Source organism: Hippopotamus amphibius, chromosome 16, assembly GCF_030028045.1.
Source record: "Hippopotamus amphibius kiboko isolate mHipAmp2 chromosome 16, mHipAmp2.hap2, whole genome shotgun sequence".
NCBI lineage: Eukaryota > Metazoa > Chordata > Mammalia > Artiodactyla > Hippopotamidae > Hippopotamus > Hippopotamus amphibius.
Window position 1 is genome coordinate 17,174,413 of NC_080201.1, and position 27,206 is coordinate 17,201,618.

At 35.4% G+C, this 27,206-nt stretch overlaps 1 protein-coding gene across 8 annotated transcripts in view; it reads right to left on the reverse strand.

Moving 5' to 3' along the window:
- Positions 1 to 27,206, reverse strand: part of NFAT5 (nuclear factor of activated T cells 5) — a 120,808-nt gene that overhangs the window by 59,415 nt on the left and 34,187 nt on the right. For 6 of the 8 annotated variants that reach the window (XM_057713282.1, XM_057713281.1, XM_057713284.1 and 3 more), the window contains one exon: positions 4,217 to 4,342. In XM_057713282.1, coding sequence (XP_057569265.1) covers positions 4,217 to 4,342 — 126 coding nt within the window. Of the gene's footprint in view, positions 1 to 1,895; positions 1,913 to 4,216; positions 4,343 to 27,206 lie in introns of those variants that run through there. The other 2 variants (XM_057713285.1, XM_057713286.1) reach the window with 2 other exon arrangements.

Consider the following 27,206-nt stretch of genomic DNA (forward strand, 5'->3'; position numbering starts at 1 on the left):
TTCCTATGATTTTAATTTAGGTAATTAAGATGTCTGAAGTAAATTAAAACATACCTGTTCTTTAATTATATGACATTATTTAGTTCTCTAGTGTCCTCTCATATAGTGTAAATAGCACTCTAAGTTCTTTCAGTATAGAAAATACTGTTAGGTACATGCTGTAGCATAAAATTCAAAGCACTATTTAATAAGTCTCTTCCAACAGAAAAGTTATATGGATCACTTCATGTAAAATTATGAACTTAAATTACAGCCTTTAAAAACCTCCAGTATTCCAACTAGTGGAGATCTTCAACAGCAATTTCTATTGTATGTGTTTATTAGTGTGTACACCTATACATGTTAAACACTGCTACCAAGTATTCATGTACTGAGATTATACTATTTCTAAGGAGGACTAATATATAATTGCTGAAAGTAAAATGACAATTTTATGAAAACAAACAACCAAATAATTACTAACTAGTTATTCCTAAGATTCTCTGGCTGAATTATAAAACCTATGGTTTGATTAATTCATTGTTTATTTCAAGAATTAGAATTAAAAAATTTTAAAGAAACCTGAAATAGTTACCTTAGCAAAAACCATATTTTGATATAAACTAATAAACATGATGCTACATCCCAAGATGAGGACAAACAAATAGAATTTAGGATAGAACAAGAAAATAATTTGATTTCTTAAAATGAAGATTAAAGTTTATTGTTCCCTTCTGTAAAAGACTCCATATTTTAAATAAATTAAGACAATCTAAGGATAAAGACTATAAACATGTAAGTGGATTTTTAAAAATACTTGATTGGTATGTGAATTATACCTCAATAAAGCTGTTATTTAAGAAAAATATCTGCCATATCTCTTTTCAAAAATCCAAAATTCTAGTGTAACTGTTTGTTTTAGTTCTCCTTAATAATGCTTATATTTTAGTTCCTTCTAACCTATGCTATAGGATTAAAGAAACAAACAAAAAGAATCCTTTTACAACTTGCATTTCTTCTCGATTAACTCCTTATTTTGCCAAAAAATACCATCAATTCATTTGCATAACTTTTTTTTCAATAAGTGATAATTTTTTTTAATTTTATTTATTTATTTATTTAGGCTGCACGGGGTCTTCGTTGCAGCACGAGGGCTTCTCTAGTTGCAGCAAAAGGGCTTCTCTAGTTGCAGCAAAAGGGCTTCTCTAGTTGCAGCGAGCAGACTCTAGAGCACACACGGGCTTAGTAGTGGTATGTGGGATCTTAGTTCCCCAACCAGGGGCCAAACCCGGGCCCCCTGCATTGGGAGCTCGGAGTCTTAACCACCGGACCACTGGAAGTCCCTGTATAACACTTCTGTGTTAGGAAAACGGCCTCTGTCAATTACTGAGAATCTACAATATTCTTCAGAGAGTCTACTTCTAAAACTTTTATTCGTTCACATATTGAACCTCAAACTCCTAAGAAATCTTCTAGTGGGACAAAAACAGATGTCTTTAAAAATGGGTAAGAGTACAAATTTCAGACTGTTGATTTTCAACTATACCTCCCAGATTGTGACACTTGGACCTATGAAGAGGGGAGGAGTTGTGAAGAAGTAAGCCTTCTTTCCCCTACTCCCAACCCTGGGTTTTACCACATAAGATGTTGTTAATGAGAGTATGTAAAAGTATGAATAGTGTGGAGGCAGAAAAAAGGCTTAAGAGACATTCTTTTACCCAATATTCTGGATTGTGGATTAGCAGCATCATGTTTACTCATTCCTTCAGTAATACATAAAGGGAAAAAAGTCTAGATTGGCGAATCTGAGAAACACATTTTAAGTAATTAAATAATTTAAAATGTACATGAACACCTATATGCCCAGCCTCTAAATTTTAAAATTTAAATTGATTTAGAATTTGTGAAACACAAACCTTTATGGCAGAACTAGAAGTCTGTTCCCACCGGGCCCTCATACCTGATAGCAGCCAATCCGGCTCCTTCAAAACTCTGAAGAATTAACTACATCAAGAGTCATCATTTTTATGCATTTCATATTTAAACAGCAAATGCTATAGATCAAAAAAAAAATCACAGAAGTCTAAATGAATGTATCTTTCCCTAAACATCTAGTCTTTTGGCCAGGAAACACTGAGTAATTTACTCCAAATCTCTTTTGACATTTATGTCACTAAGGGTATTAATATGTCAAATAAAAAAAGCAACTAATTATACATACTAGCTGATCTCCCTACAATAATTATTCTGCAACTTAAACTCTCTCATCTATAATGTTATATGACAAAGACTTTATTCTACCAATAAGACATTAGAATTCCAGAATAAGGCTATGCTTGTTCAAAGTAAACATGTAAAAAAATTACAAATGACTTAGTTTTAGATCATAGAAACTTTCTATGTATGAATATATGAAAATTGTCAAGGTCACCTCCTTACTCTCTTTACAATCTTTACAATGTCAATTAACTTCTTGATCTAATAAGAATTCATTATTTCAGAATACTTCCTTTGGTCAATTCTTATTTTCATGATTTTTCAACTCAAAGCCTTCATTCTAATTTATATGGAGAGGATTACGGAGGGAGGGAGGGAGGCAGGGTCAACATTCCATTAGTGACTCAAATTCAAGAACTTTCAATATTTATATATAAAAACTTCTAAAATTGAGTTTGGTATTATTTCAAAGGAAGTGTTGTTCTTTTTCCAAAGCTAGCTAACATTTTTTCAGCTTTTAAAAGGAACTGGATCTACTGTCAACAGATGTTAAAAAGCACAGAAGAAACAGACTTTTAGTTCTATACGGATTCAACGTCTTAAAAAAAAAAATCTCAAAAGATATAAAAGAAATCAGTTAGTCAACTTCTACCTGTGGATTTAAAGTGAAATATTTCATTAAAAAATTTAAAAAAATATTTTATTACCTGACACTGTTTTTAAACTAGATTAAATATTTAAATTCCAGAAAAAAACATTCAGTGCATATAAAGTGAAACCAGGTCATCTTAACAATTCAATTACTAAAAAGTTCACAATTAAATCCACAGAATCTGTTAGAAAATGTCTGGCAACACATGAACAGTGAGCAGGGCTGGTAGGTTTCTTGGCCATGTTTAAAGTTTTCCTGCTCTCAACCAGGAAGGCTGCACTATATGGCTCAGGGGAAAGATTGGTATACAAGGTTAATTGGACTTAGGTTAAGGCAAAAAAGAAAAATACCCGAGGTTCTACTACAGTACTAATATCCTCATTTAAATCACAACCTTCTGCTTCACTGTTCTTTTGGAAACAAAAAGAATTTACCAAAAACAATGCTCTGATGGATTTTAAGTACCATTTTAAAAGATGAGAGGTATCATATTAGGCAAGAAACCTCTAATTAGTAGGACAGATAAAACTTCAGAGTATATATGTAATTTTCTAACTTTTTAAAAAAACCAAACACACTTAGTAGTCTATAAACCCAACTGAAAAAAGAATTACAGTTGGGCAATCTAATATTATTGAAAGCACTCATTAATTTATCTCTAATCAAGACATTTTTCAATTAGCTTGTCTGTCAATCTTTATTTTAATTCAATCAAAATTTGAACCAATTTTATATAATTATAAAGTGTATGATTTGAGAGCTGATTAAAAATAAACTTGATAAATTTCAAACATTACTTTCCATACTTTTTCACTGATATAAGAAAATGTCTTTATATAAATATTACGTTCAAATCTTCCATTACTTTCAACTGAATTTAAAATAAGTATAAGATCCCATGTTTTCAAATGTAGGTAAAAGGTTATAGTAACATGCTACAAACAGAAAAGACACTTGAGTCCTTGAGTCCTTTTTCAGATTATACAAAATAAAACATTTTCCCCTTCGTGTAAATTTTTAAAAATAATCATTTTATAGAGACTCAAATATAATTTTCTATCCATAGCTTGGTTTTTAATAACCTTTTTATGTGCAGTCAACAAAAAGAGCTTTAAACTTGTTCCCATAGTTGAAGATAAGGTCCATTCTGGGAGATGGCACCTAATAGATGTGCCAATGTAAAATTTTAAGAAATAATAATTGTATCAAGAATATTATAATGAAAATTTTTAATGTTAAAAGTATATATTTTAAAATCTCCTAAAACAAACCCTCAAATCACACTCTTTGATATGAGTTTTGCCAGCACTGTTCATGTTGACCAGATAATACTTTAGTTTCCTTTAAAAAGTAAAATGAAATGCATACCAGCAGCAACTACAGCTGGAGGAGGCGAGCCTGCCTCACCACCACTTGTCTGACTCATTGATGCTACAGATGTTTCTCTAGATGGAGGTAACTGTAACTCCTTTGGGAGAAGATCATAGACAGATTCTGTTGGAGGGAAAGGGAAAAATCTTTTTTTAAAAAGAGTGTAAGTCAATAGCTTAATTACAAGCACAAAATTAATGTCTTTTCACTCACAAGAACTATATTATTCATACACGCACACAAAACTTCATATAATTACTGTTATAAAAATTATTAGCAAATATTTCTCCTTTATTATATAGTTTTATTGAACTGATAATGAATTTTCCATTTTTTCTAACCCCTGTTTTTCTTCTTGGCTTTATCCTTCATGCTTAAGATGATCTACAGAAAAAGTTAATAAAATTTTAAAACTGTGTAAAACTAGACAAGAGATATCAAATAATTCAAGATGCTCCACTATCTTCCTTTGTAAAAAAAAAAAAAAAAAAAGAGGTTAACTTATCATCCTTTGCATATGAGATGGCATGTACTAGTGTACATCAGCTTTAAATTGGCTTTTCCAATTAGACCATTAGTCTACTCTTGCTCTTTTACCCAGCACCTTTATCAAATATTCTAATTTGCTATCATAATGCATTTTTACCTCCTAAAGAAGCTAAAAAGAGGAACGTTATAGCTCAAGGAACTACTTCTTACTCTGAGGTATTTCCAACTCTAGAAAGGCACAAGTATAGGATACTCTTAAATCAGAAAGCACAAATGCCTATATTAGATTAGGATTACTGTTATATTCCAGATTAAAGAGTACTGTATCTTTTTTAATACATTTTATAATATTCTAATTGTCAATAAAATCAAATTTACATCTACTATTTAAAAATTCTTTTATTGAATATAATTATTATTATATGGCTTTTGGACAGAAATAATGATCAAGATAGTCTCTAAAGGTAGTAGAATCAATGCTGGGAAAAAACTTTAAAAGAACAATTAGAATCATGTGTTTATTTCCTAAAGAATTGAGGCACAGAGTTTAAGGGTCTTGCCTAGTATTCTAAGAAAAGCAACATTTCAAAAATCAAAGATGACTATTAATTATTTGTACTAAGTGATTAAAAAAATAAAGGTAGTACTATAAGACATTTTATCCTTGGTAGCAAACAATACTGTTAGTTAACTGATTACTAACTTCATAAATATTTTGATCCTCCCAGTTAAAATATGCATCCTGAGTTTCATGCAGATAGAAATAAAGAGTATTATGAAGGAAAGCTAAAATTAGAAGTTGTAGTACTGGACTTCCTAGGTGGCGCAGGGGTTAAGAATCCACCTGCCAATGTAGGGGACATGGGTTTGATCCCTACTCCAGGAAGATCCCATATGCCGCAGAGCAACTAAGCCCATGAGCTACAACTATTGAGCCTGTGTGCCTCAACTACTGAAGCCCATGCTCCACAACAAAGAGTAGCCCCCACTCTCCGCAACTAGAGAAAGCCCATGTGCAGCAATGAAGACTCAACACAGCCAATAAATAAATAAATAAAATTTAAAATAAATAAATCTTTAAAAAATGAGAGAAAAAAGAAAAGCATACTTGAGACCTTTTTTGGGGGGGGAGAGGGGACAAACAAACAAAAAGGAAATATGAAAATAAAAATTAGCTTAGATAAAAAGAGAGAGGATTACCAAAATGCATTTATGTCAAGGGAAAAAATACTTAACCTAGTAATAGCCCCATCACTAACCACATTTCACTTTCCCAAAGAAGGATATTTAGTTGAGTCTAAATTAGAGGGATAAAAACAATGTTAATAAAAATATATTGGAAAGTAACTAAATATAGAAATTCTACCTCAGTCTTCCCCATAGCCTACCCCCAAACCAAAGTAATAAGCAAGTCAAGTGGAAGATATAGGAAGCATGGATTCATTCCTTTACCAAAGGGTATTTTCTGATTGACTCACATGTTTGTAAATTAGAGAAGTCAGAATTTTTATCCTATTTATTCAAGGGAAAAAGGAGTCAATACAGTCCTTACCATCACAGGCTATGATTTCAGACAGAACTGTGTTGCCTCTGCTACTTTAAACAACTTCTTTAAGAATTAAATCCTCACTGAAATTCTTCTTTTACAGCATTATCTCAAAGAGATTCCCTCCAAGATATAACTGTACAACATGCCCACATACTTCGGTCTTACTCTCAAGCCTGCTTCCCATAAAACATAAAAAGATTAAAGGGATATAAATTATGCTGTTAATACTAGTGTCATTCAGTCCTAAATTCAATCCAAATTAAACATTTTTGCAGTCTCGACTAGCCAATGAGAGAACTGAACAAGAGCATAGGTCCTTTAAATCCATGAAAACAAGTAGTCCTGCCTCATGTGAAGCTGCCTATTTTTCTTGCGTTATCTTTTAAATCAATTAAATAGATAAGGGAGGAATGAAATTCTAGATTTATAAACATGGAATATGAAGAAAGAGAATGGGAAGTCTATAATGGAAAGGCAGTTTCCTGAGAAAAGACTTCCTTAGAATACAAAAGTATAATCCCTTAGAATACAAAACTATAATCTAAGAACCTACTAAATTTTAAAAGACTCTATTAGATTTTTTTTTAAAAGAGAGAGAATGGTTACAAGGTTTCTTTTTGGGGTGGTAAAAATTCCAAAATTATATTATGCTAATGGCTACACAATTCTATAAATATACTAACCACCACTGAACTTGTACACTTTAAAAGGGTAAATTTTATGATATGTAAATTATACATGGCTAAAGCTGTTTTTAAAAACAGAGAAAGAGGAATAGAATAAGGACAACCGAGAATTGCACAAGAGCAAGCTCGGTCTCTCAATGTTCCTAATAAACTTCATGGACAAAAATATCTCTTCACATAGTTTCTATTTGCGAAAAGTGAAATTATGAAGGCTAAACTGCAAGCTATTCTAATTTGCTTTTTAAGGCTCTTCTACTGAATCAGGAAAATGCTACAGGCATAGGTATCCTACATTCAGTAAAGTATCTGATGAAAATCTTAAAAAGTTCTTAAAAACAAGATGAAGAAATGTAGACTTCATAAAACAGATGATTAAGCAACAGCACCCAAAAATGTATGGGTTCCCCCCTGAGGAAGGTAGTCACTACATCAACAACTTAAACAAAGATATGCAATCTGCAAATGACATAGGCTTAAGAAGGATATATCATGTCATAATTCATCACAGATCATGAAAGGCTGGAATATCTGTCCAAAAGAATAAAGGGAAATTTAATACAGGTCAATGTAACAGCTGGTAAAAACTGCTCTTGTGCAATGTACTTAAATGCACTCTCTCACTTTTTTTTTCAAAATCTAGAAATGATTTTACTTTTGTTTTCTAAAGAATTCTTTCCTTAGTCTGCCAGAATTGGGGCGACTGTTATCTCATATTTTTTTCTATTAACATTGCTAATAATTTGTGCAATAATAATGCTTAATCAACTCACTTAGTAGTTCATTTTGAATTTTAGTTGACCAAAATCCCAATATAATTGTACTGCTTAAGTATCCATGTAACAGACTTGGATCAAGTATGATATAATAAATAATTAGTTAACATAAATTATTAACATAAGTGTATGAAAAAAGAAATTAGGTAGAAAAGGGAACAAGCTAAGATCAAGAATTTGTCTTATGTTGGTGCAACCGTGCAGAGCCTAGGGCAATTAAAGGAATGAAATCACTTTCAGATATTGAGAGCAAACTAATGCTTCCCAATGTTTGGTAGAAGGTGAACAACGTAAAAATGGGCTGACTGGCTGGTGTATGTGTTCAGTCATTCAGTAAACTCTAATTGATCCTTTTATGTCACTCATTATTTCCGGGCCAATTTAGTCTTTTACCCTTCAACACTGGCTATGGGGAGAGAGGGTGGTAGTCTCACCACACTGCATCAAATTCAAGGAGACAGAAATCCTATCCAGAGGGCACAAGGCAGTGAAAGAGAAGGAAAATTTGGTAACTTAATAGTGCATTTTTTTTTCTTCTCAATTAGGAACTCTATTCCCTAACTGCTGAACAACCAAGTCCCACTTTACTGTTTTATTTTACATGTTGTTCAGTTCCAGAAAAAGATGAAAAGACTTCAAACCCCCACACTCCTTCACTTCCCCCAGAAGAGACAGATAAAACAAATGAAACAGTTGAGAAAAGCCATGCTTTTCTAGTTCTTCCCTTTGCAAAATAACAACATTAATAATACAATTACAGCTACCATTTATTGAGCACTTGAGGGTGGGGACAGGCACTATGCAAAGCTCATTATATACATATTCTTAATTTCAAAAACAATTATGTGAGGTCGATTTTACCAATACAGAATGTGAAACTTGTATAATAGTAAAAAAAGAAAAACATGTGATAAAACAAAAGAAGGGAACGATAAATATACAGTTTAGGGCAGCAGATTCCTTTGATGGGGAGACAAAGATACAGGATAAAGGAGCAGCAGAAACAAGTTGGTCTGGACAGTGGGCTCATGAATGTTCTTTTTACTAAAATATATAATCCAATCAAATCAATAAATACAATAAAAATCAAGGCTATGAATGGACAGTACACAGTCTCATGGAGTTGCTATAAGGCTTAAATAAGATGATCTGTTAAAAAAAGAAATCTGTAGGGACTTCCCTGGTGGCCCAGTGGGTAAGACTCTGTGCTCCCAATGCAGGGGGCCTGGCTTTGATCCCTGGTCAGGGAACCATATCCCATATGCATGCCACAACTAAGAAGTCTGCATGCTGCAACTAAGACCCAGCGCAGCCAAAATAAATAAATAAAATATTAAACAACAACAACAACAACTCTGTAAAGTATTAATCCTTTTTTTAGGGATTTTTATCACCACTTTACCTTTGTTGACCTGATAGCTAACATTCAATATTCAGCTGCTTTCGGGTCAGAAAGTAAAGACCAGAATTGTCAGAGCCCACCTACTCTTTAACCTTTCTTAAGACTCTTATTAACTTTCAGGTAACAAAACAAATCAAAGCTGTACACAACTAATACCACAGACTTAACTTCGTGCAGATATGAACAATAAACCGGGGCGGTGGGGGGGGGGGGGGTGAAGCTCGGTAAATAACCTGAATATTTCCATTCAGTTGTCAAACAAGCAGTTAAACGGAAGTATCTGTGCTAAAAAGGATGAAAATTTGTGTTGGGAATGCTTAAAAAAAATGAAGAAAAAGTGAATTAATGCTCAGCACAGAGCATTTTAGTTATTCAAACAATGAGTGCTCCCTGATATTAGATGCAAACACTCTAATACTGCAAAACGTATTTATGTTTGTATCTTGTTATTAAAATGGGATTTTACTCTTTTTTTTTTTTAACTCTATATACAAAGCTCCTTTAGCACCTAAAACAGTGAAAAGACTTTCAAAAAGTTCTTGCAAACAGTTTGGGAACTAATTGCCTTAGTCTTCCATGTCTCTATTAACTATTTCAATAAGCTAGTGAATCCCAAAGCTATGGTTTCACATCAGACATTCTAAAACAAAATGCCTGGCACTGCCACTGTGCCAGCATAGTTCTGTGTTGAAGAGAGACAGCATTCATTCTGTTAAAAACACTTTGGGCTTGACAGTCATCATACTTGGCATCTCCACTGGAAAATGTACTGGCTGCAGGTCTATTGGATATTTGGTTTCTAAAAGATTAAGTCCAAGAATAACTTGTAGGTGATCTCTGTTTTAATAAATTTTTCTCATCTAAGTTTAAGTCAATTTACTAGTTTGCTGTTATTTATTTACTTAATTATATCACTTCTTCCTGATTATATTACTGTTTTCCTCAAGCTAGTGTTCTATCGTAATTTTAAACAATATACAGCAGCATAGATTACAACAATTTGAGGAATAAGAAAAATAACTTCAGTTCCACAATCATTTTCATATAGCACATTATATACTTTTTTCTAATAGGTGTTACTTTTCACTTTAAAATTTCACAATTATTTTCTTTTCTTTTCTTTTTTTTTAATTTATTGGCTGCGTTGGGTCTTCGTTGCTGCACATGGGCTTTCTCTAGTTGCTGAGAGGGGGCTACGCTTCACTGCGGTGTGTGGGTTCCTCATTGTAGTGGCTTCTCTTGTTGTGGAGCACGGGCTCTAGGCACGTGGGCTTCAATAGCTGCAGCACATGGGCTCAATAGTTGTGGCTCACGGGCTGTAGAGCACAGGCTCAATAGCTGTGGCACATGGGCTTAGTTGCTCCATGGCATGTGGAATCTTCCCAGAGCAGGGCTCGAACCTGTGTCCCCTGCATTGGCAAGCGGATTCTTAACCACTGTGCCACCTAGGAAGTCCAAAATTTCACGATTATGTTCTATATAACTTCTTAACACTTACAAGATATAGAGTATACTATTTAACTAATCATTTTTGTTACAAACTTCCTTTATATTATTTTCAGAATAAGTTACTTAAGTCTGTTCCAGAAAGAACAAGACTTTCAAAGTCCTATCTATGATCTAACTATTACATAAAACCTTTATGGTTTATTTATAATTTTCAAAGATCTTACAAGAAAACTTTGTCAATAGACCTTTAAGAACTGTAGAGTTCATAGTTAAAGAGGGATAAGGAGGACCAGGACTGATTGTCAGAAGCCCAGTGGAGTGAGAAAGGAATCCATGGTGGGGATGGGGGTGGCAGAGGCCTGGCAAAGTGTTTCAGAGTCCAAGCAGGGTGAGGAAAGCATTAATGGGGAGAGGGAGCGAGAGGGAAAAGATAATCAGGTGCAGAGTCCAAGCAATGTAAATAAAATATCCATAGCCTGGTGTGTGGTGTCAGAGCCCAAGCAGAATGAAGAATATACCTGAGGGGAGTGGGGAGGGGTGAGATGGAGCCCAAGAAAGCAGGATGAGAAGAGGAAAACCTGACGCACAGAGGGAAAACCTACTGTGGTGGTTTAGAGCCCAAGCAAAGCGAAAAGTCTCCTGGGATGGGTAGCCCAAGCAGAATGAGGATGGTATCTACGGGAGGGAATGCGGAGAGCCTAGCATATGGTGTCGGAGCCAGAACATGGTGAGAAATGTACCCGCAAGGTGATGGCACAGGGTATCACAGCCAAAGCCAGTGAGGTTATAGAGGGTAGCAGAGCCTGAGCAGGGTGAGAAGTGTATTCGTACAGGGGCATCCAGCACTGGATGTGAGAACCCAAACAGTAAAGAGGATATCCACATAGCATGGCTGCCTGGACTGGGTATCAAAGATTTAGCAGGAAGTAGAGTGTGCCCATGAGGAGGAGTGTGGAAGCCCAGCATGGGGATTAGAAATCCAAGCAGGGTGAGGAGGGCATTCATGCAAGGCATTTGAGCCTGACATTCCCATGGATGGGCAGCTCGGCAAAAGATGTTGGAGTTCCAGTGGGGTAATAAGCAAGACATCCATGGGGGTTGAGGGAGCAGGAGAAAAGGGCATCTTTAGGTAAGAGTATCAAAATCTTAACTGGATGAGGGCTACAGGCCAATATTTGCCTAGCAGGGCTGCCAAATGTGGGGAGTCAAAATCCAAGCAGGGTGAGGAGGGTGTCAACAGGTAAGCAGGAGGGCAGCTCTGGGTGTCATAACACACATGGGATGAAGAGAGCATTCAGCCACAGCCTAGAGGCAACCTTTGGGTGTCCAAGTTGGATAATTAGGTATCAACATGTAGAAAAGGGGGAAGTAATTGCAATAGAAGCTTGATTACACACAGGAAAATTGCTCAAATAAATAAATATATTAAAATTAAAGGGAATCAAGTTTTGCAGTGTTGAACAAAGAAGTTACAAACATAGGAAGAAAAACAAGAAAGAACCCTATGGTACTGAGTTGCAACTGGAGGTATCAGCATGAACTCATGAGAGAAAGAAAAATAAAGACATAAATGTATGTATGTCTATAAGCATACATATATTTCCTAGCTCTGTCTTCTGAAGGATCCTGTGAGCAGCAGCACCCCAAAAGTGTACTCATGGAAAATAAGCACACTTAGTATCCAGATCTTGGTTTCTAAATACTCTTTTCTACTGAAAGTAGCTAGGGCTTCTTTGAGAACTAGTTGATAACAGGACTCTTGATACAGAAAGTACAAAATGAGCCTGAAATATATATTGTTTTGCTAAAAGTAAGGAAGTACTCAAAGAATTATGAGGGGCATGAAAAGATGCTCAACATCACTAATTATTAGAGACGTGCAAATCAAAACCACAATGAGGTACTACCTCACACTAGTCAGAATGGCCATCATTAAAAAGTCTACAAATAATAAATGCTAGAGAAGGTGTGCAGAAAAGGGAACCCTCCTACACTGATGGTGGGAATGTAAATTGGTACAGCCACTATGGAAAACAGTATGGAGGTTTCTCAGAAAACTAAAAGTAGGATTACCGTATGTTCCAGCAACTCCACTCCTCCGAATATACTTGGACAAAACTATAATTCAAAAAGATAATGAATTATATCTGTATAACCCAGCAAACCCACTACTGGGCATATAACCCAGAGAAAACCATAATTCAAAAAAACACATGAAAAAAACCCCAAAAAACACATGTACCCCAATGTTCACTGCAGCACTATTTACAATAGCCAGGTCATGGAAGCAACCTAAATATCCATCAACAGATGACTGGATAAAGAAGATGTGGTACATACATACAATGGAATATTACTCAGCCATAAAAAGGAAGGAAACTGAGACATCTATAGAAGCATGCTCTGACCTAGAGACTGTCATACAGAATGAATTCAGTCAGAAAGAGAAAAACAAATATCGTATATTAACATATATATGCGGATTCTAGAAAAATGGTACAGATCAACTGGTCTGCAAGGCAGAAATAGAGACACAGATGTAGAGAACAAACATATGGACACCAAGGCAGGGAAAGCCAGGGGGTGGGGGGGTGGGGAGGAATTGGGAGATTGGGATTATTATATATACATTACTAATAAGAAAAGAAATATCAAATTGTACACTTTAAATATATGCAGTTTATTGTATGTCAATTATATCTCAATAAAAGTTCTTAAAAAAATAAAATTTGCCCATGATCTCACCAACCAAAACACTAGTATATTTATGTTTCCTTTCCCTATTTTCCTATGAATATTTTTAAAAAGTTGAATAATAATGCATATAAACTTTTTTAATTTTTTATTTATTTATTTTATTTTTATTTATTGGCTGTGTTGGGTCTTCTTTACTGCATACAGGCTTTCTCTAGTTGTGGTGGGCGGGGGCTACTCTTCATTGCAGTACACGGGCTTCTCAATCCAGTGGCTTCTCTTGTTGCAGAGCACAGGCCCCAGGCGTGCAGGCTTCAGTAGTTGCAGCACACAGGCTCATTAGTTATGGCTCGTGGGCTCTAGAGTACAGGCTTAGTAATTGTGGCTCATGGGCTTAGTTGCTCCGCAGCATGTGGGATCTTCCCGGACCAGGGCTTGAACCTGTGACCCCTGCACTGGCAGGCGGATTCTTAACCACTATGCTACCAGGGAAGCCCCTGCATATAAACTTAATATCAAACTTTTCACTGAACATAACATTAATTTCTCATATGTACTATAACTCTGACACCATCATATCGCTATATATCATCTTTATGTTTATTTTCTATCTCTCCAATTAGCTGAAAGCTCACGGGCAGACACTATGGTATGTTTTCTTTGAATGACTAAAGTTTAGCAGTACCATACTTAAAACAGGCAGTCAATGTTTGCTGATGAGGTAATCAAAATACTAAAGAAAGTTGCTGAGTAATAATTTTAAGTTATGAGATAAGCTTCAGAAAAATTTCAATTTTCACATTATTTCAGAAACACTGCTAATAAATAAGAGGTAATAAATAACATATCAGTAGTGACAACACTGTACCTGCTATAGAATGAAGCACAGTTCAATAAATATGCTCATTCATTTATTCATTCACTCAACATCTACTGACTGCCTCGTGTAGCCAAGCACTCTCTTATATCAGTTATAAAACACTCAATCAGGACTTCCCTGGTGGTGCAGTGGTTAAGAATCAGCCTGCCGATGCAGGGTACACAGGTTCGATCCCTGGGCGAGGAAGATTCCACATGCCATGGAGCAATCAAGCCACAGGTGCCGTGCAGCAACTAAGCCCAAGTGCCACAACTACTAAGCCTGCACTCTACAGTCCGTGCTCTGCAACAAGAGAAGCCACTGCAATAAGAAGTGTAAGCCAAGCAAAAAAAAAAAAAAAGCCCAAGCACCACAACGAACAGTAGCCCCCTCCCGCCACTAGAGAAAACCCACACACAGCAACAAAGACCCAACGCAGCCAAAAATAAATAAATAAAAATTTTTTAAATCCTTTAAAAAATAAAAGACAATCTGTGTCAGGGACCTTCCACTTTAATGGACTTAAATTATGGTAACTGCTTGCTTGCTAAAAAGAGAAGGGGGCTTCAGTGTCCTGTAATTTCCTACCCTTACTAAATTCACATTTAATAGTAGCATTAGTAAAATAAGTTCATTTCTGGAATATAAGCAGAAGCATCTCAACACATTTATTTAAAAACTTTATAGTACATACAATGTATACAATATAACTGTATATAGTACATACAATATAATTTAGCTTAATGTTTCCGAAACCAATACTGAATACAGAACTGTTACATTGCTTAACAGTCAACCATCTTATATAATCATATATTCAATAAACTAAAATTACCATGTACTTATCAATGTATGTAACAATCTCAATGAAAAGAAATAAATAGGCTTAATATTATATTATTTTATGCATATTATTTTGGTTTTGAACTTGAAAAGACAATTAATAAATGATGATTTGCTCATTCATTCATAAAGCACATTATTTAACTATCCATTATGTTCTAGGCACAATAATAAAGCAAATAAAGTTCTTAACTTCAGTGTATATCGAATTGCACAGACTCTGGATTACAAGGTACCTCAGGGGTTTATTTTTTAAAAGAAGAAAAATATAATTTTATCACCACTAATTCATTTTGTGTGCATAAGTGCAGACACTAAAGTAACCTGTATCTCTGTTTTCAAACATTTACAGTCCAGTGAGGCAGACTGCAAGTAAGCACATAAAATACCAATGGAATCAGTACCAAGTCACAGATACTATGTGCAAAAAAGGAAAGTAAAAGAAAATAGATATAAAGATAGCAAGGGAAGAATGATATTAATAGAATTAATGTAGTTTTATGAGATTAAAGTTAACATAAAAAAGCATAGAATTATAGAGGTAGAAATGGTAAAAGTATTCAGTGTAACCCTCAGTTTTTACAGAGAAGAAATTATGTTCCAATTAGGTTACGACTTGCTTAGCATAGCCAAGACTGGTTAAAGCTAGGTCCTGAACAGGAGACTAGCTGGCTGAAAGATAAATTCTTTATCCACCATTCCTGTCTATGCAATTAGAAAGAACACTGAAGTTAGAAGTTAGAAACTCCATCTATTTTATTACATTATTATTGTGTGTGGCACATAATATGCACTTCAATAAGGTGCTTAATGAATGAATATATGAATGAATGAGTAAATCATCTACCTTGATTGATTCTACCCAAACAATTCTCAAACATAATTCTTATTTTTATACTCATAATCTTAGTGAGGGAAAAGAAAACAACAAACAGAAATCTACCTTTTCCCTTGCTATCATTACCAGAATGTCCTACCATTTCTGACCCCAAATACCCTATTTCCTCATGCCCCATCTTCCAACTTCTACCCCATCATCATCTAAACTACCATTTTCCCAATGAACATATAAAAACTACTTTTCATATTAGGGTCTTCATTTTCAGTGATTAAAGTTATTTCCTATCAAATTTCTTCTCCTCTATTCATGTAAAATGATTTTTTTACATCTTTTTTTTTTGGTGGGGGGAGGGTATGCTGTGAAGCATGTGGGATCTTAGTTCCCTGACCAAGGATTGAACCCACGCCCCCTGAATTGGGAGTGCGGAGTCCCAACCACTGGACTGCTATCGAATTCCCCATGTAACATAATTTTCTCCTCCTTCAAGCAACTACTGAAGAAATCAACAAGGCTCACTTTGTCTTTTCTATTCTATACAACGATTATCAACAACAAACAGAAGAAATATGCAAACCTCATACTTTTAGACATAAGCTGATTGTTTACAAAGATGAAAAATATTTTTCTACTGTGAGTAGCAATAAACAAATAACCAATTTCTTTACTTCTGCCTCTTTCTTAAGAGAGTGGTAATCAACAAGGAATATCAGAATTGTGCATATAAATATTTTTTTCCCGCTGAATGAAGATGCCTGGGATTCCATCATAAAGGTTTCAGTACATAGGACCACAGAATGCATATTTTTATGAAGTTCCAAAGTTGATTCTGGCCAAGAGCCATTATTTTTTTTTAAGCCCTTTATTGGAATACAATTGCTTTACATTCTTGTACCAGCTTTTGAGGTACACCAAAGTGAATCAGCTGTATTTATACATATAACCCCATATCCCCTCCCTCCTGCGACTCCCTCCCGGCTCTCCCTGTCCTGGCCCTCTAAGGCATCACCCATCATCGAGTTGATCTCCCTTTGTTATACAGCAACTTCCCACTAGCTATCTATTTTACAATTGGTAGTGTATATATGTCTATGCTACTCTCTCACTTCGTCCCAGCTTCCCCTTCGCTCCTCGCCCCCCCAATCCCGTGTCCTCCAGTTCATTCTCTGCATCTGCAACTTCATTCTTGCCCTGTCACTGGGTTCATCAGTACCATTTTTTTTTTTTTAAGATTCCATACATATGAGTTAGCATACAGTATCTGTTTTTCTCTTTCTGACTTACTTCACTCTGTATGACAGACTCTAGGTCTATCCACCTCATTACCCATAGCTCCATCTCATTCCTTTTTATGGCTGATATTCCATTGTGTGTATATATATATATATATATATATATATATATGCCACATCTTCTTTATCCACTCATTTTTTTGATGGGCATTTAGGTTGCTTCCATGTCCTGGCTATTGTAAATAGTGCTGCAATGAATATTATGGTACATGTTTCTTTTTGGATTATGGTTTTCTCTGGGTATATGCCCGGTAGTGGGATTACTGGATCATATGGTAGTTCTATTTTTAGTTTTTTAAGGAACCTCCAAACTGTTTTCCATAATGGCTGTACCAACTTACATTCCCACCAACAGTGCAGGAGAGTTCCCTTTTTTCCACACCCTCTCCAACATTTATTATTTCTAGATTTTTTGATGATGGCCATTCTGACCGGTGTGAGGTGATACCTCATTGTGAAGAGCCATTACTTTAAAGCATGAAATTCAGCCTCAAACATACTGGCCTGAGTTTACTGTCTCTTTGAATATTGCTAATATTTTTTTTCCTAAACACTATTTATATTTACATATCAAAAAGAGGAAAGGGACGCTGTTTATCTTTCCTGACTAAAATGACAACTGCTATTTCACATGGTGATAGATAATTTTAGATATTTAGATTTTTAGATTTGATATGACCAGGTAGACATCCATAGGACCTAAAATAATGAAACAAATTAGCTCATTTGTCATTTTTGAGCCTGAGAAAAATTATCTAGAAATATCTCTAAAGGGCAAACCCAAAGAATTTCAATGGGTAAAATTCGCCTACTGATGGCATATGGTAGTCTTCCAGGTCATCTCTTGGCTATTCTCCAATACAAATAATATTTGTTATATAAAAGTTTAATACTTTGTTTCTTGCCAAAAAAAAAAAAAGCTTGATTGTGAGAACTGAATGGATGTCACTTGACTGATCAATGAAGCCACTCTTTTCATTAATTCTGATAATGATTTTTCAGTTGTCATTTTACAGTAGCAAATGAAAGGGTATCTTACATAAATCTCTCTGCCACAATATGGTCGATAAACAGAAACAGCTCTAGAAAATTGAAAACTGTTCCAAAAATAAATTATACCTGATAATATTACAGTTTAGAGTTTACAAAGTACTTTTATATTTATAATCATAGAATTGACATGTGTAAAGTGATTTGATTCTAAAGTATATATAAATAAGATGGATATTTATTACGAATCTTATAAATTACTAATCATAATTTCAAAATAGATTATTTCTTTTGTAGTGTTTTAATTTTTTATTAAAGCATAATATATACATATAGTAAAGTATACATATCTTCAATCTTGAACTTGAAGAATTTAAACGAGTGAACACACAAAACCACTACTCAGCTAAGATTAAGCATCCTTCATGCTTCCTCCCAGGAACTACCCCAAGAGGTAACCAATCTTCCGACTTCTATCACTATATAGTTTTGCCTGTTTATAAACTTTATATAAAGAAATCATATAGGATATACCTCTCTTTTGTCCCTAGCTTCTTTCACTCAGCATTATGTTTGTTCAGTTTATCAGTGTTGTTACTTACAGCAATTCATTCTTTTGCACTGCTATACGTTATTCTGTCATGTGACTGTTCAACAATTAAATCCATTCTGCTATTAAATAACTGAATTGTTTACAGTTTTTACCTTTTACAAAAATACTGTCATAAACATTCTTATATGTGCAAATATGTACTTGGATACACACCTAGAGTGAAACTCTTGAGTCAGAAGGTATGTGTATATTCAACTTTAGTTGATACTGCTAAATAGTTTTCCCAAGTGGTTGTAACAATATACACTCTCAACATCAGTGTATGAAAGTTCTCGCTACTCCATAAGCTCAGTCAAAAGAAAACACTTTTATAATTTTTTGTATAAGTGATCTGCTAGAGATGGAATGGTATGACATTGTGGCTTTAATCTGCATTTCTCTGAAAATTAATGATTTTGAGCACCTTTTGGTCATGCCTACTGGTCACTTCTTTCCTGAAGGGGCTCTTCAAGTCTTTTACTCATTTTTAAATTTGGTTGTCCTTTTTTTTAAAAAAATTAATTTGTAGGAAGGAGTTCATTATATATTCTAGATGTAAATCCTATGTCAAATATACATACTGTAAATAATGACTTCTCCCATACGTGGATTGCTTTTCTACTCCCTTAATGGTATCTTTAATAAACAGTTCTGAATTTTTTAAAGCTCTTTATTGGAATATAATTGCTTTACACTGTTGTGCCAGTTTTTGCTGTACAACAAAGTGAATCAGCTGTATTTGTACATACGTCCCCATTTCCCCTCCCTCCCGAGACTCCTTCCCACCCTCCCTATCCCAGTCCTCTAAGTCATCACCCATCATCAAGTTGATCTCCCTGTGTTATGCAGCAGCTTCCCACTAGCTATCTATTTTACATTTGGTAGTGTATATACGTCAGTGCCACTCTCTCAATTCGTCCTGGCTTCCCCCTTCACCCTGGCTTCCCCTTTGACCCCACCCTGTGTCCTCAAGCCTCTTCTCTACACCTGCATCTTTATTCTTCCCCTGCCACTGGGTTCATCAGTACCATTTTTTTAGATTCCATATATGTGAGTTAGCATATGGTATTTGTTTTTCTCTTTCTGGCTTACTTCACTCTGTATAACAGACTCTAGGTCCATTCACCTCACTACAAATAACTCAATTTCATTCCTTTTTATGGCTGAGTAATATTCCATTGTATATATGTGCCACATCTTCTTTATCCATTCATCTGCTGATGGGCATTTAGGTTGCTTCCATGTCCTGACTATTGTAAACAGTGCTGTAATGAACACTGGGGTATATATTTCCTTTTGGATTATGGTTTTCTCAGGGTATGTGCCCAGTAGTGGGATTGTTGGGACGTATGGTAGTTCTATTTTTAGTTTCTTAAAGAACCTCTATACTGTTTTCCATAGTGGCTGTACCAATTTACATTCCCACCAACAGTGCAGGAGGGTTCCCTTTTCTCTGCACCCTCTCCAGCATTTATTGTTCCTAGATTTTTTGATGATGGCCATTCTGACCAGTGTGAGGTGATACCTCCTTGTGGCTCTGACTTGCATTTCTCTAATGATTAGTGATGTTGAGCATCTTTTCATGTGTTTGTTAGCCATCTGCATGTCTTCTTTGTAGAAATGTCTATTTAGGTCTTCTGCCCATTTTTGGATTGGGTTATTTGCTTTTCTGATATTGAGCTGCATCAGCTGCTTGTATATTTTGGAGATTAATCCTTTGTCAGCTGCTTCGTTGGCAAATACTTTCTCCCATTTTGAGGGTTGTCTTCTTGTCTTGTTTATGGTTTCTTTTGCTGTGCAAAAGCTTTTAAGTTTCATTAGGTCCCATTTGTTTATTTTTTATTTTATTTCCATTATTCTAGGAGATGGGTCACAAAGGATCTTACTTTGATTTATGTCATAGAGTGTTCTGCCTATGTTTTGCTCTAAGAGTTTTATAGTGTCTGGCCTTATCAAATTTAACTCTTTAATCCATTTTGAGTTTATTTTTGTGTATGGTGTTAGGAAGTGTTCTAATTTCATTCTTTCTTAATTTTAACGAAGTTCAATCTATCAATCTTTTCATTTATGGTTAGTGATCTTTGTGTTGTGTTTAAGAAATCTTTGCATACCCCATGGACATGAAGACATTCTGCTTTCTTCTGGAAGTCTTTTTGCTTTACCTTTCATATTTATATCAATGATCCATCTGGAATTGGTGTTATTGTATTACTGAAGTCAAAGTTCATTGTTTTTCATATTGATATCCAATTGATTCATCAAGGCACATTTGTTTACACTCCAAAAAATATAACTCTCGGAGGCATTCACTTTTGGAAAGGTGGAGTAGACACATTTTTCCCCAGTCCTTCTACTAAGTTTAGCTAAAAACCTTGGACATTACATACATTTAAAAGAAAACACACCTAAGGGACTTCCCTGGTGGTCCAGTGGCTAGGATTCCACGTTCCCAATGCAGGGGGCTCAGGTTTGATCCCTGGTCAGGGAACTACATCCCACATACTGCAACTAAAGAGATCAACTAAAACATCCCACATGCCGCAACTAAAAGATCCTATACTCCACAACAAAGATCCCACGTGCTGCAACTAAGACCTGGTACAGCCAAATAAATAAATACATAAATATTAAAAAACAAAAACAAACAAACCACTTAAGAAGACTGAAAGGTGGTGAAGAGAAGGTAGACCAGGTAGGGATGGTGGGACCTAGGAATGATGCAGCAGTGAGTTCTCTGGATTTTCTTTTTGCCTCATATATACCAGACTGCGTATTGGGAAGGCCAATAATCTGGAAATGCCAACTGGCACAGGCTAAAAAGCCACAAGTCATTTTTTAATCAGTTTCGATTTATTGATTTTTCTCGTTACATTTGTAATTTTCTGCCTCTTTCCATGACTGATGATTTTTGATAAAATAAAACAAACTTTTAGAACAATGGCGATGATTTTTGACTGGTTGCCAGACATCGAGAATTTTAGCTTTTGTGCTGGATATGTTCGTATTCCTATAAATATTATTGAGCTTTATTTTAGGATATGGTTATTAAGTTACTTGGGAATAGTTTGATCCTTTTAGTTCTTGCTTTTTTAAGCTCTGTTATCCATGACCAGAGCATGTTTAGTCCAGGGTTAATTTTTCCTTACTACTGAGTCAAGACCCTTCTTAACACTACCCAAGTGTTCAGAGGTTTTCTACTCTCGCTGGTACAAACAGGCATCATATCCAGCCCTCTGTGAGGTCTGAGCGCTGCTCCCTCTAATCCTTTCAGGTAGTTCTTTCCTCAGTCTTGGGTAGTTTTCCCACATGCATGTAATGATCACCACTCAGCTGAATACTCAAAGAAGACCCTCTGCAGATCTCCAGAATTCTCTGTGTCCATATCCCTCCTTTCTAAAACTCTGCCCTGAGAACTCTAGGTATCTTGGCTTTTCCAGACTCCTAGCTCTACCTCCTCAATTTAGAGAGACTACTGGGCTCTACTTGTACTTCCCCTTTCACACCAAAGCCTGGAACTTTCTCCAGGGAGTAAGCCAGGGCACTTGTAGGGCTCATCTCATTTGGTTTTTTCCCTCAAGGATCATTTTCCTTCGTGGCCTGATGTTAAATGTGAAGAGAATCATTGCTTCATGTATTTATCTGGCTTTTTAGTTGCTTCAGGCAAGAGGGAAAATCTGGCCCCTATTACCCTATCTTGGCTAGAAAAGGAGTCGTTATATAATAATTTTAACCCATATTAGTATGTCCTTTACTCAGAGAGGATTAAGAACTAATATCACCATGTTCTACTTAATAACCTTCAACAGATTTAAAGAAATTTTTTAGGTTAACTACATATTTGATAAATATTATACATATCCTATGTAAAAAATACTGGGTTAAGCCCTTTGAGGTTTAAAAAAGATGAGAGTCTTAATCTTACAGAAGTACAAAAATACTCTGTACATAAAGACACATAAGTGTACCCTTTGTATTCTATGCACAAAGGAATATGCAACAGAAATTAAAAACATGGTAGACTATGCCCTCAAAAAACTGAAAATCTAGTTGGAATAAGGCAATAATATATATTAAACATTTAGAGAATGAGAATAGGTTATATATTATTGACAATGATTATAATTAAAACTCAGAGACTGGAGGTCAAGGTCTTGGATAATCACGGAAAGAATCTTTGAATCTTTTGAGTCAGATCTAGTTATATAAGCAGCACAAACCTATCATAAGACCAGTCCATAGCAATAAGTAATTATCATAGACTCAGTTATCTTCTAAAACCTAGTTTTGATTGCTCATAGCTGCAAGAGTGAAAACTAAGCTATTAAAGTGTGTAATTATGTGGCAATATGACTATAAAATAACAGCACTAATTAAATACTTGTTGAATGAATATTTATATGAGTGCCTACTTTACAGCCATGCACGCTTATCCCTCTCCATACTCCTCTTTCCCTCCACACTCTCAAGATACAATGATTTTCAACACTTCACCCATGCACTCCCTTACCTTTATTTCTTTGCAAATGCTGTTGCTTCTGCCTGCAACACCGACCTTCCCTCAGCCCCTTTCAACTGTTACTTCTTTCCAAAAAGCTTTTCCTAACCCCTCCAATCTAATTTAGGTATCCCTTCTCTATATTTCCTCTACCAGAACACTTATTACCCACTGTTTCACAATTACCAGCTTATCTACCTGTATTTCTTTTCTTTTTTTTTTAAGAACTTTTATTGAGATATAGTTAACATACAATAAACTGCACACAGTTAGAGTGTACAATTTGATATCCCAATCTCCCAATTCATTCTCTCCCAACCCTCCCCGCTTTCCCCACTTGGTGTCCATATGTTTGTTCTCTACATGTGTCTCTGTTTCTGCCTTGCAAACCGGATGATTTGTATCATTTTTCTATATTCCACATATATGTGTTAATATACAATATTTGTTTTTCTCTTTCTGACTCACTTCACTCTGTATGACAGTCTCTAGGTCCATCCATGTCTCTACAAATGTCCCAGTTTCATTGCTTTTTACAGCTGAGTAATATTCTGTTGTATATATGTACCACATCTTTTTTATCCATGCATCTCTTGATGGACATTTAGGTTGCTTCCATGTCCTGGCTATTGTAAATAGTGCTGCAATGAACACTGGAGTGCATGTGTCTTTTTGAATTATGTCTACCTGTATTTCTTATTATGCTACACATATCATGAGGACAGTGGCTATATCCAACTCATTCACACTGTCTCCTCAACAACAGCACAGTGCCTGGCACAAACAGGCACTCATTTGATGAATGCATGAATGAACAAGAAAACAGAAGCTGTGGGAATATATAAGAATGCTGACAGACCATACAATGAATGAAGAGGCAGAGGGTCAGAGTGAGAAAAAAAAGCCAGGAAAAAAGCTAGAGAAGAAGTCAGAGAATAGCCTGGAGAACAGAGCATCAAAAAGAATAGTCTTGGAAGTGGATGCCCCAAAATGAAAATGTCTCATTTAGTTCAAGTAAGAAAAAACTTGAAAGAATGTGTTTATTTGATGTGGCAAAAGGTATTTCTTGATACCTTTGCCAAGGAAGTACCAAGGGAGTAATGGGGATAGAAGCCAGAAGGCAGAGAGTTGACAACCAAATGGAAGTGAGGAAGTAGACGCAGTGTAAGTAGAAAGAGTATTATTTTACAAAGTCCTTCCAAGAAGAAGGAAAAGAATACTTAAGGAGACAGGGCAAAATAAAGGGTTTATGTTATTTTATCGTGGGAAGAAATTATGTATGCTTGACAATATAAGGAAAACAGCCAGTAATGAGGAAAAGCTTGAAGATTCAAGAGAGAAAATATAAAAGAGATTTAAATAAGACAACACCATCAGATTTGATAACTGTGAAATCGTAACAATTTCTGAGAGAATGCTTGTGTGCTAATGAAGGGTTAAGGGACAATTAGATGGTGAAGAAGTTGAGATAAGTATAGCAATGAATACAATAACAGTTTTCAGGGCACTGTTATAGAATTATACTACTATAAGGAATCTGTTTTCTAACTTTCTTTTTAAGTATAATTTCTTTTGGAATTGTATCGTGCAGTGGCAACTCCATAGAAATTGTAGTTAAACACAGTTTGACGACTACTGCTATGAGGAAACAAAAACATGACAGAAAATAATGAAAAAGAAGAGTTGAAAAATATTAAAGCAAGGTAAAGTATGTCATGGAATCAAGTCCAGGAGATTGCGGGCACCTTAGAAAAAGACTGGGCATTTCTTCTACTAACATGAAAGAAAAAGAAAATAGAAAATGAGAAGATCTAAACAAATTTTTGAGATGAAGAGGTAAAAAATTAAGGGACTTCGGTGGGAGCACTTCAAAGTGCACTAAAAGATAATTCAGTTATTTCTTTTTGCCAGTGGCTGTGCTCTAGAAGTAGATGCTTAAGAGGCATGTAAGAAATCTTTCTATACCTATTAATGTTTAAAGAGACAATTATATCAATATAGAGGCATTAGGAATTAATAAGACTCAGTATAAAACTTCTAATACTAGAGGGTGTTATTATTATTAAACAAAAGTATATGAACTCATTTGGCTTCAATCAGAAAGTCAATACCATGAGATACTATATATGTAGCAGATGGTTATTAGGTATTTCAAATATTACTGCAATCTTTTTTGTATGAAGGGGGGGGTAGGGAGGAAGGAGAAAGCCACAAGGTTATATAGAAATATATAAAAGCAGTATGATCCTTGTGTCAGGATACCAATATTACTCACAATAAATAAGAGGTAAGTAGCATGTCATAATGAAAGAGCAAAGGCAGTGAGAAATGGGCTTTCATTACAGCTCTATCACTTATTTTCTGACTTTGGGCCAGTTACTCATCACAGTAAGCCTTGACTGTCTCATTTATAATATGACAGTAATATCTATCTACCTTGTAGAGTTGTGAGCACTAGCAATAATGTATATAACACACCTAGAACAAACTGTCCAGCATAATGCAGGCATATGAGTATTATGCTGACGAGTAATTAACTTATTCAAAAGTAGTTTACTGTGAGCCAAGGATACAAAATTGAATAAGGAAAAAAGGTCCCTGTCCTTAAGGAATTTTTCTGTAATGAGAAAAAGAGAAAAACAAGGAAACAATTTTTAACAATTCAAAGTGAGATGAATCCTGGGAAGAAAAATAAGAATCTGTAATAAAGAATAACGTGGAGGGGCTTCCCTTGTGGCGCAGTGGTTAAGAATCTGCCTGCCAATGCAGGGGACACAGGTTCGAGCCCTGAGCTGGGAAGATCCCACATGCCGAGGAGCAACTAAGCCCATGCGACACAACTACTGAGCCTCTGCTCTAGAGCCTAGCAGCCACAGCTATTGAGGCCACATGCCACAACTACTGAAGCCCACACACCTAGAGCCCGTACTCCACAACAAGAGAAGCCACCGCAATGAGAACCCCAAGCACCACAACGAAGAGTAGCCCTCGCTCGCCGCAACTAGAGAAAAGCCGGTGTGCAGCAATGAAGACCCAACACAGCCAATAAATTAATTAATTAATTATTTTTTAAAAAGGGGAGACTACTTTAAGAGAAGACAGCCAGAGAAGCCCTCTCTGTAAGGTTCCTGGGGATAAGAAGAATCAGCAACTCAAAGAGCAGAAAGAGAAGTAAAATAATCTGAGGGAACAATATGTACAAAAGTCCTTAGGCAGGAAAAGACATGGCATGTTTGAGTAACTGAAAGGTGCAGTGTGGCTAAAACATAGTAATCAAGAGAGTTCACTTCCTAGCATGAGAAAAGGTTAGTGGGGATGGTAGAGGGCAGATCTTACAGGGCCTTGGCATCTTAGATAAGGTCAATATAATATTTATTAAATGGATGGATAGATGAATGGACGCAGGAAACAGAATTCAAACTTCATACAAAGGACTCAGAAGAGAGAAATATCTAATGATGTGGCTAGCACCTTTAAAAAACAAAAATAAAAATAATGAAGTTCTACTTATTCAAATCAGTTCATTTTTTTAGGGAAGCGAAACAAAGTAAAAAATACAGAAATAATTACTATTGTCCTAGTAAAGCTAAAAATATAAACATGAGGGTCAACAAGAGCTAAACACACACTAACAACACAGTACTGCAGCTGTTTCCCCAACCTCAAATCCCCCAACCTAAAATATGCCAAAAGTTTACACGTGAACTGGTTATAACCTGTGGTTGTTTCTACCAGAAATCTATAAACTTTGTTATGAAGGGAGCCACAGCTGCTAAAATTACATGCATTCACTGAGGGATTACCAGGAACCACTGAGTTATGGAGATATTATTTGGAGCTACTAACATAAATAAAATTCATAATTCCTGCCCTCAAAAGGGTTTGCAATGAGGAGGTGTTATTGAGATATTCAGTGAGCATTATTTCTCTTATTCCAAAGGCAATCAGGTGAATATCTCATGACTAAATTCACTTTGAAATGCACAACTTTCTTTCTGCAGGTCTTGCACTTTCTACAGTACATATCTGGACTGCA